Source organism: Anopheles merus, unplaced genomic scaffold (assembly GCF_017562075.2).
Source record: "Anopheles merus strain MAF unplaced genomic scaffold, AmerM5.1 LNR4000660, whole genome shotgun sequence".
Lineage (NCBI taxonomy): Eukaryota > Metazoa > Arthropoda > Insecta > Diptera > Culicidae > Anopheles > Anopheles merus.
The window spans coordinates 1-22,791 of record NW_024428240.1 but is presented as its reverse complement, the minus strand read 5'-3'; the positions used below and the strand labels follow the sequence as shown (position 1 = coordinate 22,791).

The 22,791-nt window shown below is 47.9% G+C and overlaps 2 protein-coding genes and 2 pseudogenes across 2 annotated transcripts; 2 read left to right on the top strand and 2 right to left on the bottom strand.

Moving 5' to 3' along the window:
* The first annotated feature begins 209 nt into the window (after window positions 1–209).
* LOC121602863 lies at window positions 210–12,007 on the top strand (annotated as a pseudogene).
* A 1,888-nt stretch (window positions 12,008–13,895) lies between these two features.
* LOC121602868 lies at window positions 13,896–16,968 on the bottom strand. The gene is made up of 5 exons (XM_041931625.1): window positions 16,864–16,968; window positions 15,505–16,788; window positions 15,232–15,444; window positions 15,053–15,169; window positions 13,896–14,164 (listed from the first exon to the last, which is right to left on the bottom strand). Exons 2-5 carry the CDS (start codon window positions 16,471–16,473, stop codon window positions 13,919–13,921), a joined length of 1,545 nt encoding a protein of 514 aa, XP_041787559.1. The 5' UTR covers window positions 16,474–16,788; window positions 16,864–16,968; the 3' UTR covers window positions 13,896–13,918.
* Window positions 16,969–17,434: 466 nt separating this feature from the next.
* Window positions 17,435–18,371, top strand: LOC121602862 (probable DNA-directed RNA polymerases I and III subunit RPAC2). The gene is made up of 3 exons (XM_041931618.1): window positions 17,435–17,453; window positions 17,832–17,931; window positions 17,997–18,371. Exons 1-3 carry the CDS (start codon window positions 17,435–17,437, stop codon window positions 18,193–18,195), a joined length of 318 nt encoding a protein of 105 aa, XP_041787552.1. The 3' UTR covers window positions 18,196–18,371.
* A 678-nt stretch (window positions 18,372–19,049) lies between these two features.
* LOC121602867 lies at window positions 19,050–22,546 on the bottom strand (annotated as a pseudogene).
* Window positions 22,547–22,791: the final 245 nt, after the last annotated feature.

The window sequence follows — 22,791 nt, the reverse complement described above, 5'->3', positions numbered from 1 at the left end:
CATGTTTTTAATAAAAAGAGTATTTAAACAGTTGAAACTACTCTCTTGACACTTTTAAAATGTGTTGAAGGGGTCAAAGGGCAGCAAAAAACGCACGTCAAACCCTGTATTATGCTGTCGTCTGTACCGTAACGCATGTAACGCCAACAGTTCACCTTCATGTTGACAGCTAACCGTCGCAAGCTGTCAGCATCGTACTGAATGGCCATACCCGCCTAACCGAGTGCATTGTCAAGGTATGCTGAAATCGCCCAGGAAGAAGAAGAAATGATGTCAGCCGTGGAGCAGCGCTGCTCTTTCGCTCGAGACCTAATTTATCCAATCTATGTTGCATCGCGTTATTGTTTTCTGTTTCGTGTAGGATTAGAGTGCTACCTGTAAATCGAACTGTCCCGTGCGCTGGTGTTTTCCCCCGTCGGTTGCGCGCGTCGCGAGTGCGTCGAAAATGTCGAAACACGATCGGGTGAAATCGGGTGGCTTTCTGGATACGTTGCTCGGCCGACCGCACAAGAAGCTCGGTCGGCATGGAGGGAGTGGCGTGTACGGCAATGGGCCGAGCAGCGCTGGCGGCAACGGTACGGGCGGGTACGGCAGCTACGGCAGCCTGAACGGGGGCCGTCCACTGTCCGGCCCGGACGCGGACCTGGCGTCGCTGATCGAGCCGAACGAAACGCATCGACTGAGCGAGGCGGAAGTCAACAAGCTGTTTCTCGAAATTCTCGAGGACATGAACATTCCCAGGACAAGCGCGACCCGCTGCTGGGCAAACCGCTGGAGGAGAAGCGCAAAATGATCGACATGCACGTGAAAGGTACGTAAGAGGCGCGCGGAACCGTCGCCCCATACCCGAACGGGCAGCGCGGGGTGGACACTTAATTCAGCCTCAACAAAGACGCCACACTCGCGGTGGGGGTCGGGCCAGCAAGCGTACGAGAAAGCGTGACAGGAAGATTGGTGTGGTGTGGAAGTGCATCGGGGAAGTTGGTGTTCGTGGTGCGTGGTGTTGTTGCAGTTGTTGTTTATTTACATGGGCAAATGGAAAGGATGCGCGGCAAGGTCTCGTTCCGCCACCACCTCGACCCTACCTGCCCTACCCCAAAACAGGGGGGGGGGGCTTCCTTTGGACAAGTCTTCAGTGAACAGCAACGCACGGACACACACACACACACACACGCACAAAGGCCTTCAAAGTGTATTACTCTCTCCCGCGCGCACCCGCGGAGTCTCCATGGTGACCCACAAAAGCATCCTTCACGATTTGTGTGCGGGCAAAATGAGCCTGGGTGAAATCAGCGGCTCTTGGGGGTGTGTGGACACCCGTGCGGTACAGATAGTGAGAAGTGCAAGTAGGGGGGATGACCTAACGCCCCTTCCCTCCACGAACGGTCTGGCACTCAACCGCGATTGTGAAACGAAAACAAAACTCAACCGTCGTAGTTGTAAAGAAGAACGCCGCGTCAAAGTGCACGAAACGGCGTTGTCGTAGTCGTGGTCGTGCGCAGTGTAAGTCACCGTGTGGCCCAAGTGGGGGAGGCACGGTCGTTCTCTTGTGCACTGCACTGCAACCTCCCCGTCGCGATTTCACGGCTGGGCAAACCTTGGTGATGCTAGTGAAAACACGTGCAAAATTAAACTCCCCATCCCTCCGTTCAAGGATGGATCGCTTGAACAAGGGGCAGCAGCGAGAGCGAGCCGTTCCATCTTCGGGTGTATTTTTAGAGCAGAAAACTGTCTCGGTCGCTTAATTTACTATAATTAACCTGTCAAAACACCGAGCGGTGAAGGAAGGACAGTGCAAACACATGACTTGCTGAGATCATCACCTTCCCCCGGGTTTGGAATTCCAAAATATTTATACTTTTTGGACTCGGGAATCGTATCAATTATGGTTTCAAATAATCATTTGCACACAGCAAACACAGTAGCAGGCTGTGCATGCCCCTCGCCATAGTGCATATCCGTCACGGTGTCCCGCTTTTTGTCGATTTGTCTGCGGTGGCCTGTTACTTCTTATCAACGCTTTGTGAAACGTCAGCAAACCAAACAAAGCCTTGAAGGCGCAGGCGGCACACACACACGATGCGTGTATAATTTCAGTCGTTATTTTTTAAAGTACAAACGTGCAAACAAGACTGTTTATAATATTAAGCGCTCCAAAGGGGTTCACGAAAACTCCCGAACGTTGAGTGCGTTAGATTAATGGCCATACTATTTATTTGCCGAGACACGAGAGAGACACGACCACTGGTGGAATCCTATGTGGGTGATAAGCGTAGCGTTAAGCAAGGAGCACCGTACTCCAGTCGTTCGTACGTACAGGCGCAGGCAAAGTTGGCGCAAGCAAAATGCGCTATGAGCTCATAATTATAATTGTCTTATCGCGCCCGTACTCGGTACTTCTTATCGCGGCCTTTTCCACGGCCTTCGCTCCCCCCAAAACACTTGTCTGCGCGTTTGTTTTCCATCCCCCGGAAATGTGTGCGTGTGTGAGAGTCGAACATTACCTTGAACTACTAGCCACTTTTTGTTTTTGGTTCGTATGTGTCGTCGAATCGTTTGTGGCTGTAACAAAAACGCTGATGAAAACACACTTTTGGCGCTAAACGGAGTAGCAACCGCAATCAAACATTTTCGGGTAATGTGTTTAAATTTATCGTAGACGCGCACCATCGAGTATGCCCCGCGTGTTGCCATGGTTACGCTGCGTTAGAGGCGTAGAGCATTAAGCGCGATGTGTGGTGTTGTGGGAGTAAGCGCAACAGGTGTCATGCTGGCTGACTGGGAGCGCGCGTCCCAGGTCATGCGTACAATCGAGGTAATGGAGGGTGAAACAATGGCGGTGTGTTTACTTTTAGGTCGCGTTTTAAACATGTGCAATAGCAGCAGCAATTGATTCCGCACCCTCACCCGCCAAACAAATCCCGCCTCGACGGGTGCAGTCGAGCGTGTGCTGGGTCGGTTCCGGCGGACCACAAAAATGAACAACCCAACACCCTGCGAAAGGGGGCGGATTGATGAGCGATGCAGACAAAACAACGAAGAAGATGTTTCGTCGTTTATTTGGTATTTTTGTTTTCTTCCAGCTCGGAATAGAACGAACGGAACAGGTTCTCGAGGAAGGGAGGATTAATGCGGTGCTGGTGCTGTGTTTCCCAACTTTTATGTGTAGATTGGCACGGAAAAGTACGCTTCACGTCTAGAAAATGATAAATTATCTTTGCGCTTTATCGACACGCAAATGGGTTAAATTCCTATCGAACGCGTGACAGGTTAGCAAACAAGCTTTGCCAAGAAGTTGCTCACACCCTAAACCCATTGCGCACCGTGGTCGAATGGTATTAGGGATAGAAGCATAATCGAGACGGCAAAAAAAGCTCCAAACGGCAACAAAATCAGCGATTCGATTAACACTAAAATGTTCCTATCTTTACGGCGCGGTTCGTACGCAACGGTTGGATCACAATCCTATCATTTCTCCCGTTTTTTTGATGATGGAACCTATATGAATTCTTTTGGAACATTTTACCTGTTTCTTTTCGTTTCATTCGACCCTTTCTAGTTGAGAGTGGGATTTCTTTTCGGCACCAACAGTGACTCTACTCCAAAATCTGTTGTGCCTCTCCGGCTGTGTGATCCGACTACGAAAGAACCCTACTAAAACAAGGGAATAGACGCTCGCGTAGCTCTGAAATAGCTCACACCGTCGTAGCCCCGTTATTCTCCACACACCACAACCCCACCACGGCCGAGAAAGCGTCAATCGATAATCAACGCGCTCTTGGGGCTGCGCTACCTACTACTACACCGTTGGCGAGCAGCGCTGCTGCTGTTTGTCGCTTGCGGTCGCGGACGTTAAAAATGCGCCGTATGATAAGAAAACCCCGAGGTCTGGAGAATGGGATGTGGAACGCTCGCAGCAAGAAGAGAACGCGTTGCGTGCTTTTACACGCCGTATCGCTTGCACCGTTGACTCACGGCCACACGTTCCTTATATGCGCATACTGCCGCGCTGTATCGCCTTTTTCGGCCGGCCGACTCTGGCTCTGATCCATCCCGCGCGCTCGGGCACAAGATTTGCACAAAATATTGCAACCATCATCATTGATCGGAGGCAGTGTGGCCTCAGCACACACACAACGAGTCTCTCCCCATTCAACCACGATGATGATCTGTTGTTTCTCCCTCCGGCATGTCCGTCCTGTGACGACGATGTCGCTGGGCGATGTCTCATCTTTGTTTAAACGTAGAGGAAGACCGTTCCTCTTACCGGAAAGACCGTTGGAAGCTCAATTTAATGGCCAGGCGATACGGGCGACAATCGTACGTAAGGGAGAGCGGGTGAAAGGCGTATTCACCACACTCCACTCCAATATTCTCTTGTTTTGTTGTGCTCAACGACTGTGGGGTGATTCAAGGCTCCCCGCGCTAACTGATGAGCAATTTCGTTGGAGAATTTACGACACGGACTTTGAATGTCATGCCATTGAGACGCCAACAGTCGGTGCTAACGATATAATGAGAAAAACTGCAAACGTTTACCTCTTTACCATGTGTTAAGGAAGAATTCTGTGAATGAATGTGATGGAGTGGGGCAATATGTTTGTAGGAAAAAAGCATTTATTTGAACACCATTTTGCTAATGCTAATGTTGCTTGTTCTTGCGTACGTGAAGCAACTCTCTTCTTTGTCTTGTTACATTGTGATAAAGAACCAATAAGCGGTGTATCACAGCTGAAAGATGATCGTCGTCGTCGTCGTCGTCGTCGTCATCCCGTGCCCGAGTGTGGTTGCCTTCGGTCGCGTTTATCTAGTGGCGCCACGTGCTCATCCATCGTGCCACATGCCTCACATTACGTCAAGCAGCAAGCAGCAGCTGCATTCGCGCTCGATCGCAAACAAACGCTTCACTTGATCTCGCATCCATGCCCCACAGACACCGCAGCACTAGCCTGCCTGCCACGTCCATCGTAACGTCGTCGCGGGTTCTCGTTGTAGTAGTACCACCCCCAACAACCACCCCTTTTTTCCTACCCATAAGCCTTTTTGTTTGCTATTTCTGCACGTTTCTCCAGAGCTTCGGGAGAAACGGATCCAATTCTTTGCCATACCATCTCACCCGCCAGCTGTTCATTCTAGCGAGTAGAATACCCCACTCCCCGCCTCTCTGTGTGTTGGCGGCTCATTTATGAGTCCATTGCAACCACCCTTTTGGGTTGGGAGGATTCACTTTTCCTGTGCAGCGCACAGCAAAGCCATAGACTGGCGCGCGGGCGTCTGGTCGTTCCGGCCGGCAAACAACCGATTCGTGCTTAGTGTAGTGGTCGTCGCTTTGCTGCGTATCTTCTTCGTTTGCACACACTTTTCCCCTCGCCAAGTTCAAGGTCGGTGGCGGACGTTAGGTTGGTCCAGTGTGCGTCGCAAGAGGAGCTGGATCCCAGTCGAGCAACGCGCCTGTGCGCAAGAAGAGAGAAGCCAGTTCTGGAAAGCTCTTACCATCATTACCATTTTTCTCTCGTTTGCATTACATCATCGGCTTTAGGTTGGTTAGGTTCCTTTCATGTTCTTCTCCTTCTTCCTGTTTTGTGTTTCGGGCCTCTCGTCATATAATCCTGTTTTATCGCCCTTGCCATGACGTGGTCCGTGCTCTCGCCGACCGTTAAAAAACATCTTGTTCAAAAAAGATCATCATCAGTAACGACGGTATTGCGCTGACGTGCGCGCGTCTCTGTTTCAAATGCACCTTGCAGGTTATGGACGCCGATCTTGATGTTCACGCTGTCCTCCAACTGGCGAAACTTGTGTACGTGTGTGTGTTTTTCGTCGATGACACCATCACGCTATAATTAACGGTTCACTAATGGTTTTTCAAAATACAGATATATCGGCCTGTTTATTCAATTGCCTTCCGGAGCGAGATGATGATGATGATGATCATTCTCGACGGTGTTGTTTACTCTGAAACCTGGGTGAGGTGGCGTATGATCCATTGGTTTTGGCGTGCCTTTCTTCGTTGTTGCAACCTTACCCCCCCACCCCCCCTCCTCCAAGAGTACTCACTAATGTACTTTATCATTGTTCGATGGATGAAATTTAGTAACTGGGACAGCACAGTCACACAGTGAGGTAGCAAGCAAGGAGTAGTAAGTGTTGATAGCAAGCTATGCTGTAAACAACTCTTTTTTGAAATAGAACGTTCTTGTGGCGATCAGCAGTAGCATCCGTTTGTGCTGATCGATCGATCTTTTTTTCGAAGTGTTGGGTGGGCATATGTGGGTCAATGATTGATGTGGTGTGGAAAGGGAAGAAGAATCGTTTGTGATCTGTTTGAAAGTATCTGTCCGTGGGGCTGACAAAGCAGAGAGCCATTATTCTTGATACAGAAGCTGTTGCTGTTTGCGTCATAAAGTGCACAAATTTCGTAGTACATAATGAGTTCAAATTGTTGATCCAAATGCTTTATGTTTTGAATTTTTATTGCATTGAGAATTGAAATCATATTACCGTCGAAGGCGTCCTTGACAGTGTCCTGAACCAATCATAGTTTAGTGTCGTAATAGTGCCTTAGTTGGCTCTTCAGCTGCCCTTTACGACTTGGTGCCTTGGTGGACACGTTGTGTGGTCCTGTTCTATTCCTCTTCCTAAACTCTGGCTCGTTGATGTAGTAACATTTTTACTGTTTTTTTTTTAATCACTTTATACTGCAAAGATCCTAACTGTATACGTTATTAAGCTTTTACCCTGGCAGGATCAGAATCTATATCGATCGGAATGGAGCACCTTCTGTATTAAAACGAACAGGCCTTTGATGTATGTACTTCGCGTAAAGCAAACATACAATTTCCTATTCTAGTTAGATCTAGATTTAGATTGGTTGAAGATTTACACAGGACCTCAATATTTCTCCAAATTTTAGTATCCTACATCAACACTTATTTCGTTCGACTACGATAAAGCTCAGATCTTAAATCGTTATGAGATCATGTTCCAAAATCCTGATCGCGATATCATTTTATCCGTATATATATATATCGTTACGTTTAATATTTTGATGATCGATGTTATGTTTTGTGTCATAAAAGTATTGAATTTTATTGCATACAACTGATGCATAAAACGAGATTGTCTTTCGTAACTTTCGTAAGCGAATCTGTTAGTGTTATCCTTCAGTTAGCGACATGAAAATCAATGTGAATATTTCCTTGAACTTTTGGACGACTTAAGCTACTGATATTTGCTGAAAACATAGTAGAACAGCGAAATCCTGAATATGGACGTTGATGATTCTCTAAAAGTAACTTACTGTGAAAAACTTGCTCTATTCATTGTATTATTGTTACTGCTTTCAAACACGTTCAGAACATTCAGCCTTCCAAGCTATGCCCCATTAGATCGTTATCAAGGTATTCTTCTGCATGATTTCTCCCCTAGTCCCTGAGGTTTCCGATGACATGATCAACAACACTGGATTCTGGCGAGTCTAATACATTCTTTCTATGTGAGTTCATCGATCAACTGATAAACTAAAACTAGCCATAAAATGTTACTGAAATAGTCATGACAAATTCCGGCTGAATTAAAATCATGTCAGCGTCACGAGCTCTTCTGTGATGATCAGTGACGAGACTCAAACAGTGTGTGCGACCATATGCTTGGTGACATTTAATGCAACCAACCCTTGGTCAGTAATTTTCTATCGGTGATCATCACTATAGTCATGGGAGATGTGCGATGCGTGCCACTTGAGACTACTTAAGCGTCAAAATGAGTATGCTTTTTTGCTCAGATGCTTAATCGTCCTACCCAACAGAGCATCAAAGCAGACAAAGCGAGAAGGCATGCTAATTTTATTTGCATGAGACCCCTTGCCAAGTATGTTCCAAGAATGTCGTGATTATCATGGGGAGAAAATGTTATGACTAAGTGAGTGACCACGAGTTGAGTGCTACAAAAAATGTCATCAAGCATGTGATTGATCCACCAACTGTTTGACTCTCACCCTGATCATCACAGTTGTGTATGTGATCTTGAACTTCGTTTCAGTGATGAGTGTTGGTGACCGAAACAGTGGCATTTGGCAGCACTGTTCACAGTCAGAAAAAGTCATGATTATGTTTGCATTAAACTCAGCTTACCTCAACTCACTAAAAGTCAGAGTATTGCGTTGGACTGAAGCATTCGCTCGTCGTGTTCGACATGTCATGGCATACATTCATTCAATATCAATCAGCAATGAACATCAAGCTACCACGGATATATTCATTGTTTTCGATTGTGATTATCACATGATGCTCGTGACATTTTGCCTTGAACCTTACTTACGCTGGAAATTGACCAAGAGCTAAGATAGATAAAGAGAGATACTTTCTCAGGGAATTTAAATATATAAATACAGACATGAACAAGATACGAGAGAATTGGTTTTGGAGAAAGCCCTTCGAGTAGGTCCTAAACAACGTGTCGATCGTGAAATTTCAGAAATTAATCTTCAAATTCTAATTGGTGTTTTCTCTCTCCCGATTGCAGGAAAAATCTCGTCCGAGCATCGTGCGAACTCACGATTCGAAAAACCCTCCGACTACGTACAGTACCTGCACGAAGGCGACTACCTGAACCGAACGAACAAGCTACTCGCCTGCCTGGAAAGTCTACGCGTCGCGCTGACCAGCAATCCGATCAGCTGGATCAAGGACTTTGGCGAGGATGGCATCAACGAGATCGTGTCCCTGCTGCGGTACTGCAAAACGGTACCGCGCCGCATGCACAAAATCGAGTACGAGTGTCTCCGCTGCCTGAAGGCGATCCTGAACAACTCCTGGGGCCTGAACGTGATCCTAACACCCGATCAGCATGCGGTAGTGCTACTGCTGGCGCAGTGCATCGACACCACCCAGCCGCACACGATGTGCGAAGCGATCAAGCTCCTGTCCGCCCTGACGCTGCTGAAGGATCGCAACGGGTACGAGAAGGTGCTGCGGGCCATCACCAACGTCAGCTCGATGCGGAAGCCGGGCGCGGAGCGGTTCCGCCCGATCGTGGAGGGCCTGCTGATGGACAACGATCGCAACTACGAGCTGACCTGCAGCACGATGATCTTCATCAACTGCATCATCAACACGCCGACGGACATCAACTTCCGGCTGCATCTGCGCTGCGAGATCATGCGCGCCGGGCTGTACGAGCGGATCGACCAGCTGTCCGAGATGGTGGACAAGTGTGGCAACGAGAATCTGGTGAACCACATCAAGATCTTCAACAGCTACCGGGAGGAGGATTTCGAGGAGTTTAGCAATCGCTTCGACAACGTCCGGCTCGAGCTGGACGATATGAACGATTGTTTCGAGCTGCTGAAGAACCTGGTCGCCGACACGGCGAGCGAACCGTACTTCCTGTCGATCCTGCAGCATCTGCTGTTCATCCGGGATGATCACCAGTACCGGCCGGCCTACTTCAAGCTGATCGAGGAGTGCGTTTCGCAGATCGTGCTGCACAAGAGCGGCTACGATCCGAACTTTGACAGCCGCGACTTCCACATCGACACGAGCACGCTGCTGGACGACATGGCGGAAAAGACGAAGCAGATTGAGAGCAAAAAGTCGGAGGACTTCGAGAAGCGCATGACCGAGCTGCAGACGGCCAAGCAGGAGGCGGAGGCGCGCGTGGCCGCGCTGGAAGACCGCCTCAAGGAGATCGAGGCGACCGGTGTGGTCGTGTCGCCGAAGGGGAAGAGCAAGCTACCTCAAATCACCATTCCACCGCCACCGCCCGGTTTGCTGCCCGGCGGTGGCCCTCCTCCACCTCCTCCCTGTCCCGGTGCCGTACCCGTCATGATGGGTGGTGGTGGTGGTGTGCCTCCTCCACCTCCACCACCGTTCCCGGGAGCGGCGGCGGGAGGTCCACCACCGCCGCCCCCGATGCCCGGCATGGGCGGTCCGCCACCTCCCCCGCCACCGATGATGATGATGGGTATGCGGCCGCCGGGAATGCCACCACCGTTCCCGAACGCCGCCCCCAAGCCGCTCCCGTACGGGCTGAAGCCCAAGAAGAAGTGGGACACGGATGGGCCGATGAAGCGCGCCAACTGGAACGGGCTGGACGCTAAAAACCTGTCCGAAAACTCGTTCTGGGTGCAGGTGCAGGAGGAGCAGCTGGCCGACAATGACATGTTCGCCCGGCTCGCCCTCAAGTTCTCCTCCAAGCCGGCGAAACCGATCGACAAGGACGCGGCCGACCGGCCCCAATCGTCGAAGAAGAACGTCGATCTGCGCGTGCTGGACGCGAAGGCGGCCCAAAACCTGTCCATCCTGCTCGGCGGCTCGCTGAAGCATCTGTCCCACGAGCAGATCCGCACCTGCCTGCTGCGCTGCGACACGTCCGTGCTGAGCCCGAGCGTGCTGCAGCAGCTCATCCAGTACCTGCCGCCGCCCGACCAGCTCAAGCGGCTGCAGGAGATCCGGGCGCGGGGCGAAGATTTGGCCGGGGCGGAGCGGTTCGCGGCCACGATCGGCGACATCAAGCGGCTCGGCGCTCGGCTGCAGAGCCTCAGCTTCAAGATCGATCTGCCCGACATGGTGCAGGACGTGAAGCCCGACATAGTGGCGGGCACGGCGGCCTGCGAGGAGGTAAAGAAGAGCAAAAAGTTTGCCAAGGTGCTGGAGCTGATCCTGCTGCTCGGCAACTACATGAACTCGGGCTCGAAGAAGGACCCGGCGTACGGGTTCGAGATGAGCTTCCTGCCGAAGCTGTCCAGCACGAAGGACCACGAGAACAAGCAGACGCTGCTGCACTATCTGGCCGAGGTGATCGAGAGCAAGTTCCCGGATGCGCTCACCTTCTACGAGGATCTGTCCCACGTGGACAAAGCGTCCCGCGTCAGCCTCGACACGATCCAGAAGACGATGCGCCAGATGAACAACGCGCTGAAGAACCTCGAGTCCGATCTGAACAACAACAAGGTGCCGCAAAGCGAGGACGACCGCTTCCTGGAGGTGATGGGCCAGTTCGCGGTGGAGTGCCGCGCGCAGGTGGAGGTGCTGGGCCGCATGTTGGCCCAGATGGAGTCACTGTTCGGCAGCTTGTCCGAGTACTACTGCTTCGATCCGGCCAAGTACACGATGGAGGAGTTCTTTACCGACATCAAAACGTTCAAGGACGCGTTCGTGCAGGCGCACGCCGACAACTGCCGGTTGCGCGAGGAGGAGGAAAAGAAGCGCCGTGCGCAGGAGGCAAAGGAACGGTCCCAGCGCGAACTGCTCGAACGGCAGCAGCAGCGCAAGGTCGATCTGATCAACATTGATGCGGCGCAAACGCAGGAAGGCGTGATGGACAGCCTGCTCGAGGCGCTCCAGACGGGTCGGCGTTCGGCAATCGGGAGCAGCGGCGAAGGCGCGGCCCACGGCCAGCCGGTGCCGAGCGGCGGGCCCAGCTGAACCGCAGCCGGTCGCGAACGGGCATCACGGCGAGTGCGTTCTCCAGCCGGGAGATGCTGTCGGAGCTGCTCGGACCGGCTTAGTGCCCCCCGCGTGTGTTGCCAGGGAGTGTGCCACGGAGTACCACAGAGTACCACGGAGTGTGTATAGTTTTGAGATTCATTTTGCAAAATGGGATTCCCCCTCTTTAGCGGACCCAGTTGCGCAAGGGCAATTTTACAAGGACTGTGTGTGTGTGAGAGAGCGTTGTGTTTTTTAATCCAATTGGAACGGAACATTATCCAGAAAATTCAGTATTCTTCTCTTTTTTTTACATGAACAATAATTACACTAGGATGCAATAATAATAATACACGCTGAGGATGGGAAAAATTGTAGCTATATTTGGGTGCACATAGGGATAGAAAGGGAACTACAATGCCATCCGTGAGCACAGTGTCCCTCTTTCCTGGAAAAGAAAAAAAAAAACCACCGTTCCATGATCTATTTCTTCGATGGACGATGGTCATCATTATAAGGAAAGAGAGAGAGAGAGGAGAGAGAGAGAGAGAGAGGAGAGAGAGAGAGGAGAGAGAGAGAGAGAGAGAGAGAGAGAGAGAGAGGAGAGAGAGAGAGAGAGGAGGAGAGAGAGAGAGAGAGAGAGAGAGAGAGAAAGAAAAAAATGCCAACGCCAAAATCCGCAAAAAAAAAAAACTGGCGATTGTCTTACCTTAACCACACAACGCAAAAGACTTATAAAACACACACACACAGAGAGAGACAAAAGCGCCTTATAATTAAAGGTTGGAGTTAAACCCCAAGAATGTGAAACAAAAACCGTGATAAATGAACGAATTGTAAGCACAAAACCCGCGGCGCCACACACTTCTCCTAAAGTGCCGACGCACGCACGCCCGACGTCCTTTAGTTTAGCAATTGCGCGTGATCTTTGCGGGAGACCACCGTAGAGAACACAAAACAACAAGTAGTAAGATAGGATAGGAGACCGATGGGGCTGGAGTTAAAATCGAGTTGTAAAATAATACGTACGCGTCAAGGATAATAATGGGATATAATGGGTCGCCGTCGCAATGGGAGGTTTCTATCCGCGCCATACAACACCAAGCACAACACATGATGCAAAAAAGAAAAGGAACCATCCCACCCTTTTTTGACCCCTTTTTTTGAGCTGGTATAGGGGCAGCAGAAGCACAAACAACAACAACAACAAAAGACACCAATGGCCTGGAATGTGAGTGAGAGGGAATGAGATTTATAAAATCGAGATGTGCCTCTTCTATGTCTTGCTTATTTGTTTAATTTTTCCCCCGGACACCAAACGGCTGCCGTGTTCGTGGTAGGTGCAAAGCATACATTAACAAACATTTCGTTCTTTTTGCCACACACATCGCGATCACAAAAAGTGTGCAAAGAAAAAGGGAGATAGATAGAGACAAACAAACAATCCAATTGGAATCCACCACAACGAATGAAATTACAAGAAATTGTCTGTTTGCTACACTAATCCTAAACAAACAACCATTGTTACAAAATAGAAAAGGTATTATACAATATATACAAACCACAATATATCATTCGACTGCAAACCGTGCGCAAAATTACGTTTATTATATACAGTACATGCAACACATAAAACAGCCTTTTGTTTTTTGTTTTTGCTGCGATGGTGTTTACAGTTTTTTTTATTCATATTAGACTATAAGTAGATTTGTTGCTATACAATTTACAAAACTATTTTCTCTTCTGTGTTTATTATAGTTCGACAAAATATCAACCTGTACAGATGTCCTTTTGTTAAGAAAAAAAACCCGTAATAAAACAGAAAAAACCTCACATTTCTTAAGCAAAACAGCGTTTTTATATAGGTTTTATTTTATTTTTTGGTTTTATTAAGTTAGTGTTAAATTCAGCTATTATTACAAAACGTATTTTGATTATTTTCAAATTTATCTATCTTCAGTCCATCGAACGTTATTTGCTAACGAATACAAATTGTCTAGTTTAATAACATAATACGTCCTCCTAATGACGTATGTTTGTGAAGAAAGAACCATCTACATAACAACGTTTTCCAGGAGTTCTCTTAACTGTGGGACACTTTATTGACTCTTTCTTGCGTGAAATGAACTTAATGTAATGGGAAATTGACTGTATAGCACCCTTGTGGTACAAATCCAATAGGAATTTCCAAGTAGGCTGTCCACAAAGGGATTACCACTGAGTCCGGTTTTTATTATATGAAGTTCACTTCCTATAAGAAAAGTCAAGGAAGTGTCCTACAACTATGAGAACCCCTAAAAAACACGTTATAAATTAAGCATGCTACGGCAATAAATTAAATATAATTAATAGTCCATAAATAAACTATATCTACTACATAAATAGTGTAACTAGAGGAAGAAGAAAATTGCCGCAAAGCTTTAAATCACGTGAATAGAATAGAAATAATTGATAAATAGTAAAAAGTAATAATAGTAAAAGATGCTCGCGTACTAATATTTGCTCCGTTCCGTTTCATCCACTCGCAATGTGCGCAATGTCACCTGCCGAATGTGGTTTTCCTCGTTGCATTGCACTTCAAGCAGCCCGGCCTGCTTGAGCAGAATTATGTTTTTGAACAGTTTACACACGCCCAAACGTGAGCTGGTGCGGAAAAACTGATGCAGGTGGTGCAGTGGAACATATTGCACCCCCCGATGGCACATTTCGCGCTGAACTACGAGCACTATATCGATCAGCTGTGAAGAAGCGTTAGTACAGAGAGAAACAAACGCGATTAGATGTGTGTGTATTCGCAGTGCTGCACCATCTGCATGGCATGAGCATTACGAGATGTTCACCAACGAAAACAAAGGAACATATCCATGGTAGCTTGATGCTCATTGCTGCGACTCAATCAAAGTGCGTCATGACAAGCCGAACGTGACGTGCGAGTGCTTGAATCCAACGCAATACTCTGACTGACAAGCTGAACTTAATTCCGGCGCAATCTAATTCAGCATCTAATTCTTGATCACTCACTTGGTTACGACGTTTTCTGTCGGTGATAATCACAACATTCTTGGAATATATTTGGCGTATGGTCCAAAGCATCAAAAATAGTATGCTTTCTCGCTCTGTCTGGTCTTGGTCGGATCAAACAAAGCGAGAAACAATGCTCATTATGTTTCTTGGAATTACTCCCAAGCACCGGATATCTACCACGACTATCGTGTGATGCTCACCGACTGAAAATGTCGCGACCAAGTGACTGACCAAGAGTTGGTTGCACAAAATGTCACCAAGCATGTTATGGTCGCACCAACTGTTCTCACCTCTGATCATCGCAGTAGAGCTCGTGACGCTGACATGATTTTATTTCAGCCAGAATTTGTCATGACTATGTCAGTGACATTTTGCAAAACTGATGACAAGTCATAACATAGTCACTGACCAAACATTGATCGCAAAAATGGCATGAAACATGTATTGGTCACACCAAACGCTTTGAGTATCACCTCTGATTATCACAATTGAGTACGTGACCCTGACATGGATTTGGTTGCAGTCAGATTTTTTATGACACTAACAGTGACGTTAACAATGCTCTTGTTGCCCTTGCCAACGGACGACGCAGGAGCACTTACCATTGTATCCAGTGGAGCCACCTCATCGCACGAATCGATCTCCTCCGGGATTGCCTCCAGCTCCTTTGCCTGGTTAAACAGCACCGAGCTTAGATCGATCTCCTTTTCGTTCCGAATCTGAAAGAATTTTTAAAATAAGCATTTTTTTACTATTACTGTAAAATGGCAATAATTCTTACTTCGGATGGTTTTTCGGGCCGTTGCTCGGATGAAACAGCCTGCTCTTCTTCGTTTTGCTTGTTCGACCGAGTGCGCTTAGTAGTCCGCTGTTCCTGGGGAGCTGTCAATGGCGGATCAGACGGAACGGCCTGTTTCTCTGTTTCCTGCGATACGGACACATTGTCCGCCTGTGCTGGAATTTTCATCACGCTCGTTTCATTGTTAGCCGCCGGCTGTCGTGCGAAAGAAAGTAAATTAGTAAATCAATTATGTAATTATATGATCCAACATACCGTGTCCCCTAAGACCGTTGGCAGCTGGAAACGATCCGACGCTTCCGCCAGCTTCCCATCAATCGATTCCAGTTGATCCGGAACAACCGGTTGCAGGCTGGTGCCTACTAGATCCGACGTCATTATCGCTTCCTGCTGGCTAAGTATATGATGTGACGGATCGTTACTAATGGTGGCCTTGCCGCCCGTCCGATTGCCCACCGCCAAGTTGGATGTCTCTGTCGTGTTCATCGGCGGTGGATTGCGGGATCCATCGTCCGTCGTTTGCTGGAAGCCCGAATCGATTCGTTGGTTCGTTGCTGCCTCCCGCATCACGGGCACCGCTTCGAGCAGTTCTTGCTGCTGCTTGCGTTGTGATTGCTGCTCCTGTTGCTGCTGCTTGTAAAGCTCCGCCAGCTGATTTTGCACGTCCTGTATCGTTTTGTTCCACACCGTACGGTACGGGAAGCTAAAAATGTCGAAATTCCTCCTCGGCCGCGGCATACCCCGACCGGTACTACTTTCAAACGGTTCCAGCCGTTGCGTCAGCGTTACCTCCCGTCGGGTGCGCCTGGGACGCGCTACCGGCACTTCCTCTCCCGATGAGCTACTTTCTACCACCGGAATCAAAGGAGGCACAGTGCTTGGCTGCACTGCTGAAGCAGTAACTTCTCCGGATCTATTCGGAACAACTTCAGCCGCTGGATCTTGCTGTGGTTCTTGCGCGCCCTGCGGCCCATATTCCTGTAACTCGGGCAACGCCAACTGTGCAGTGAGCTCCGTAACCGGGAGGAACGGTGTACTGGTTCCCAGCGGTCTCCTGAACAAAGGCGTATTCAGATCAATGGTCTGGAAGTTGTCCACCATTGGGGCGACCGCCGGCAGGGATGGAAACTGAGACAGCAACATATTCCGCGTCATCGACTGTCTCAGCGACATCGGCGGCAACTCTTCGTCGGTACACAGCTGCAAAAAACTCTCGTGCCCCATCGGCCTCCTGACTACCAAAGTTATCGTCCTGGGGGAGCAGTTCCACCGCCGATGGCATCACCGTTGCTATGGCGTTGATTTCTCCCCGCAGCTGGTATGGATCGTTCGGTGCTGCTGCCGCATTGACGCCCTCGTTCGATCGGACCGGTTCCAGCGGACCTTCCATGGGGATTGGCTGAACTGCCGGTTCAACGATAGCCGGCACGGCAGGCGGTGGCGGTGGCGGTGGCGGTGGCGCAGGATTAACAGTTGGAGGTCCCGGAGAAACGGCCCTATTTTTGCGATATATCTTCGCCACATTCCGGTGGTAAGATTCTTGAAGCGGACACAAAGGAAAGAAAAATCGATCACTCACTCACACACACGGGGACATTGCCAGCGTTTACTTACTTTCTTGCTGATTATAAAACTCGGCCGTCTGCACTTGCTCTCCTTCGCAGATCCGGTCCAGTACCGTGGGATTGTTTTCCGTATCGAGCAGATCGTTCAGATTGCATCTCTGCAACGAAAGGGGAAGTTTGGATACAGTGTCCAGTTTGTGTAGAAATTATTCCATTTGCTGATTTACTTTACGGTTCGATATTCATCGTCCGTTACAAGATTTGCTGCTTTAAAGTTCTCAAAGCTTGGCAAGTACTTCTTTGCAATAATTTTCGACAGCGGTTCCATCGCTTCCCACTGGCGTTACCACTATTTTTGTTCTCTCGTTCCAAAATGGCTGGCCAAACGCGTTGACAAAACACGCACAACGGTTTTTCGAAAAACATCGCCATCGCGATATTTCATCGAAGCTGGCCCTTTGGGCGCATAGTGGTCGATCTAAAAACAGTGATGGTCATGCAGAATATTTTTAGCATTTTTATGAAATTAATGAAATATTTCTGTTTTACAATATTTATGATTACACCAGTTTTAACAAAAAAAAAAAAGAATTATTCAACAAAACGTATGAGTAATCTTTATGAATAAAATTCACAAAAGTGAGTTCGATCATGATTTTTTTCATTCTTAATTGTTATATAAAACTTTTAATTATAACAAAAGCAAGTAATTTTTATGATTTACATTATTTATATTGTATTATTTAAAAACATGTAAATAAAAAAAATTTAAACGTCATTACGTTCTGCTTTGAATCGCCTTTGTGCGATGTTTACATCTTCAGCGGCAGACAGTTCCACAACAAACAACAAAACAGCGTGGTCCTACCAGAGCCGGCGTGATTCGCCTTTTGATTCGCCTTTCAGCTCCAACTGTTCTAACCTACCATGCCGAAATTAGCAGAAGTAAGAACACGGGCATAACTATTTCTTTAAACACCATTAAAAAATGTCCCTCCTGTCCTCCATTTCCACTAGCTCACCGTGATGAAAACTCCGGCGAAAGTTCGCGCACATTCGTGTTCGAGGACGAGGGCCACACGTTGGGCAATGTTCTGAAAAGCATCATCTGCAAATAGTAAGTACTGGCCGGCATTGGCCGCTTCGGTAGCAGAAAAATGACAATTTCAAATGCCTTTCCAGCCCTGATGTGAACTTTTGTGGCTACACCGTACCCCATCCGGCCGAGAACAAGATGCACTTCCGGATACAGGCCGCCAAAAGTGTTCGTGCAATCGATGTGCTGCGGCGTGGGCTGGAAGATCTGGAGCGGGTGTGCGACCATACGATAGACACCTTCGAGGCGGCAGTAGCGAAGTATCAACAAAAGGAGTCGAAATAGTCTTTACTGATAGCTGTTTAGCGGGTCTCTTTAGCGGAGGAAACGAATTGTGGCAGTGGAACATTTGTATCTGTTTATTACATATTTTACATTAAAATATAGCACCAGGGCAATCTCCCCGGTTGCTTTGTTTCGGATTTAATAAAAACCATGTAACAAAAAAAGGTTTATTCATACCACGAAGTGTTGTTTATTCACGAGAACGTTGAACTGGCGGAGGGGGTTGTACTGTATTTTCAAATTGTAAGATCGATAGTTTAGCGTATTGCTCAGTTATATTGCGCAACACATTTTTCGGGTCGCTTTTAGACTCATTGCGCTCAAATATATCGTGAAATGTTCAACTACAATTATGCAAAACATAGTCCCCGTAGTATTAGATGAAAAAAATAAGTAAATGTTTGTGCGAATCCGTGAAGCACTACCATCGCAATAATCAGTAAAACAAAATGCAACTGCAATAATATCAAGCAGCGAATGCAGCTCAACATACAAATTATCCATAATTCACACACGCACACGCACGTTCTATCCAAATCGGTGTACGTACGTTTTAAAACCATGTTGTGCCGCCACTACATACTTCATAGGAGGGGGGGGGGGGGAGGAAAATCGACTCATTTTTCCCACCACCAGCGAAAACAAAATTCATATGCAATTATTTGAAAAATAATATAAAATACCTATCTCTAGGATAATGACGGTGGTAATACCATCGTAGTGAAAACCATCCACGAAGCGGGTTGCCATAAACAACAGCAAAGGGTCTGATGTGAGTGTTGTGTTTGTCTGTGCAAAGTAGGAAGAACAAGTACTCACGGAGCTATAGAGAAAGGGGATCACTCGGAGATCTCTTCGCACAACCCAATGCCAACTTTAATTACCAACACCGGCTAAACAACACCTCCCTTCTCCACGCTCCATGATCGGATAGACACTTACACGCTGAAAGAGAATTGCTGCCTGCGACAGGGTGGGTGGTGGTCGGCCGGCTTGGTCGGTTGATTTTCATCGATGGCGAGTGTGTGTTGGATGATGCGTCGAAAATCGTGTACAGTAATGATTTGTAGCAAAAAGGAGGCAAAAGCGAGAGCACAAGTTAGTTAGGATAGAGGGATGTGAATAAATTTGGTGCACTAAAAAAGAACCTCTGTAAGCCCTGAGATACTACCAATTAGAAGGGAGATGCAGAAGGAAGATAAGGACACACACACACACACAGCTGGTAATGGTAGCAGTAGTGGATGAGCCCCCGTTGTGATACAGCGATGATTGAAGTACATTTCTCTGCCACATTCGGTGAGTTGCTGGGATAATTGGACGATGATTATTGCTTTCTTTTTTCGGGTTTACCGTGTCGTCTGTCTGCCTGCTTCTGCTGCTGCTGCTGCTGCTGCGTCCATTTCGCGTGTCCTTTCGGTATTTGTACAGATCAATCCACCCTAGCGTTCCAACGAAGGGACTCCAATAAGATGTACGAACAACGCGTTCGTAAGGACAGTTGTGCTTAGTTAGTGTTAGTGAAAGTGATACATTAAAATTAAAGTATGATGTTAACTGGTAGCATGGTACATCAAATCAATAAAAGCAGTGTAAAATATTGCACAACTGCCATAATGCGAATAAGGTCGCCAAAGTTAACTTTTGAATAAAAAAATAATCGAAAAAAATTCTCCATTATCCTCCGTCTCTGTTGTCCTAAACTATTCTCACATCCTAAAGTATTTACCCACCAAACAGCGCGATAAATCGTCTATCTTTACCATGCTACTGGCCTCTAGCCTCATTCCCTAAGCAAAGGAATGCCTATCTAGAAGATGATCATGGTTAGACACTAAATTGTTAAATACCAGTACATCTCATTACGATTAAGGGATAAAAAGGGAGGCAGGGGTAGGGATTGAAATGGCGCGTACTCTGTGCTTTTGCGCCCCTATTTTTTCGATACAACCATACACTGTGTCACGATTTAATACTTCCTTTTCCTCCATTGTTGCGGCCACCACCGCCGCCACCACCACCTCCGCCGTTCCCACCGTAGCTGCCACGGCGGAAATTGCCGCCACCGCCGCCGCACCACTGGGACGTCGGCCACCACCACCGCCACCGCCACCACCGCCGCCATTCCGGTGTAATTTGCCAGAATATTTACCCGACGGTGGGGTGTACATTTTCTGCGACCCGGGGCTCGGTTTGCCCTGCTTGGGGCCTTTCGTATCGCCGGCCGCTTTACCATTGCCATCGAACGTGATCGGAGCGTGGCGTTTGTTGCCGGCCTTGGCCGATTCTCCTGCTTCTGTTTCGGCTGTTGGTTTTGTGTTGCTAACGGACAAGGCAGAGAGAGAGAAAGAGAGAGATGGTTAAAAGGTTATTATTGACATGTACACATTGGTAAAAATTGCACACGAACGTTTCTTACCGCTTTCTTGCCTTCGGGATAACCCAGGACAGCTGTACGACCGATTTGAAGCTTGGCGGCGAATGGAACAGATCGCGAATCAAAGTGCTGATGTTGGAGGTGGTCTTCAGGGCGGTCACTTTAATTTGATTCTCTTCCGACTTCATTTCCTCCGCCGTTTTGCCCTTGACGGCTTCCTGGAGCTTCTTGATGTATCTGAAACACGCAGGGAAGATGAAAAGAAGTTAATGCAAAATGATTCTATTGAACATCAAATAATCCCTTTGGATGATAGCACTGTCAGGGATTAGTAGTTAAAGGTCGCTCCACTAGGAAACACGACCACACTCACCCCTGTGTACCACGCGCCAAATATTGCAGACGCGATCGGAAATCCTTCAGCTTTGCCGGATTCTCGGGGAAGGTAAGAAAATCGACCGCCTGTTTGCCGAGCGTGTGCAGTGCGTACAACAGACATTCGGCATGCGAAAACTGGAACGATGGTGTCTCATTTAGGTCGGCATCGAGCGGCGGTAGTGGCATGTATTCCTGAAAAGTACAAAGGAACGAAACAAACGTTATTGGCTGTTCGGCAAGTGCTTGTGTTTTGTTTGCGTACCAGTAAAACTTCATAAATCGCTTCCACCTTTTCGGCGGGTTTCTCCAGCGTCCCACAGAAGCCCGACATCTCCGCAAACACCTTCAGCAGGCGCAGCTGTGTCTGGTGCTGCTCGTCCGCGGCACCGATCAGGCTCCATACGCTCGGTCGCAGAAACTTCTCGCACATGAACTTTACGAACTGGGTCGATTCCACCTGGGACTAGTGGGGGAAAACATTCATAGAAATGATTGAATTTGGACGTTTTACTTCCAGCTAGCTTACCGAAAAGTATGGCATGGCTTCGGTCGCACACTGAATGAACCGTTCGACCGTTTCATCGTCGGACGCCAGCACACCGGGATCACTTTCAGGTCCGCCTGTTCGGCGGCGAGCGTGACCAGCTCCACGTGACGGGAAGCGTCTTGCTGAGCTTCGTTTGGTTCAGGATGGACATGCACAGATGGAATTCGTCCGAGCTTACGTCCTAAAGGAAAGAAGAAAAAAAGGTCATATCAATTCATTAGTCACACTTCCACCCGATAAGCGACTTACCAGTGTTATCTTTTTCACTTCAGCAATGATAAATCTTCCACCGCCTTCGTCAGTATTTGGGGCTCAAGTTTCATGATTTTGTTGTTAATGAACTGGAAGCTGCGGAATCGCGTCGTCTCGTCGCCGCCCACGATTTGGCTGAAAATGCCAGTCAGCGTTCCAACCGCATCGAACTGAAATATGGTCGAAAAATATCGTCAAAATTAACTACCTTTCACCAAAAACAGTCATTCCCATACCTTTGCTAGGGTTAGCAGCGACTGATGCACCTGCAGCAGCTCGGTCGAGTCTTCGGTATGAGCAATTGGGCCAAAATGTCGCCAATTCGTGGCGTATGCTCGGTCGTCTCACGGCATAGCTGTGGCAGATCCTTGATTGCCTGGCGTCTGATCTGTAATATCCCGAGTCGAAATGTTAAAACACTCACGAATGATGTCGCTGCAAATTTCTTACCTGCGTGTCCTCATCCTCGCACAGGTCTAGCTGACTCTCGATGGCAAGTTCCGCCAGCCCGGAAAAATGCTTGAAGAACTCCCAATGAACTGGGACGCGAGACGCTTTCCTTCGCGGAGCCCTTACGCATCCAAATTTCCTTGTATTCCGCTTCGTGCTGTGGCAAAAAAACACAACATTTAATCCGATTTAACCACAAGTGTAAACAACCTTTCCCGGCACCATTTGCAGAGCGGGTGAAAAAAAATGATGGAAGCACAACCAACCTCGCCGATCTTCTCCTTGGCGTCACTCAAGATTTCATAGTTTTTGTACAGCTTTTCTATTCGATCAACGGTGTGATCCATGGTGCGGTCGCTTTTGCTGCCTTGTTGTATCAAGAATTCACCAAAACTTTACTGAAAATATCAGTAAAAAACTCTGAAAAAACGCACAAATAGTCCATGGTACGAAGTTGAAAGCAAATTTCTGGATGTGTAGGAAAACGTGAGTGTGGTGCGTGTTGTTTGATGTTGGGATCAGTGTGGCCAGATTATTTTAGCGGTTTTCGGTAGGCGCATCAAAATTTATCGGTAGTTTTCGGTAGGTTAAA

What these genes read in the sequence shown, in the direction of transcription:
- LOC121602868 (XM_041931625.1), bottom strand. Translation starts at nt 16,473, where the DNA reads ATGGGGCACGAGAGTTTTTTGCAGCTGTGTACCGACGAAGAGTTGCCG. An exon ending in GGCCCGAAAAACCATCCGAA is followed by an intron (nt 15,170 to 15,231) that starts GTAAGAATTATT and finishes AAATTCTTTCAG; the next exon opens with ATTCGGAACGAAAAGGAGAT. An exon ending in TGGCTCCACTGGATACAATG is followed by an intron (nt 14,165 to 15,052) that starts GTAAGTGCTCCT and finishes GCTTCTTCACAG; the next exon opens with CTGATCGATATAGTGCTCGT.
- LOC121602862 (XM_041931618.1), top strand. An exon ending in AAAAGCATCATCTGCAAATA is followed by an intron (nt 17,932 to 17,996) that starts GTAAGTACTGGC and finishes ATGCCTTTCCAG; the next exon opens with CCCTGATGTGAACTTTTGTG.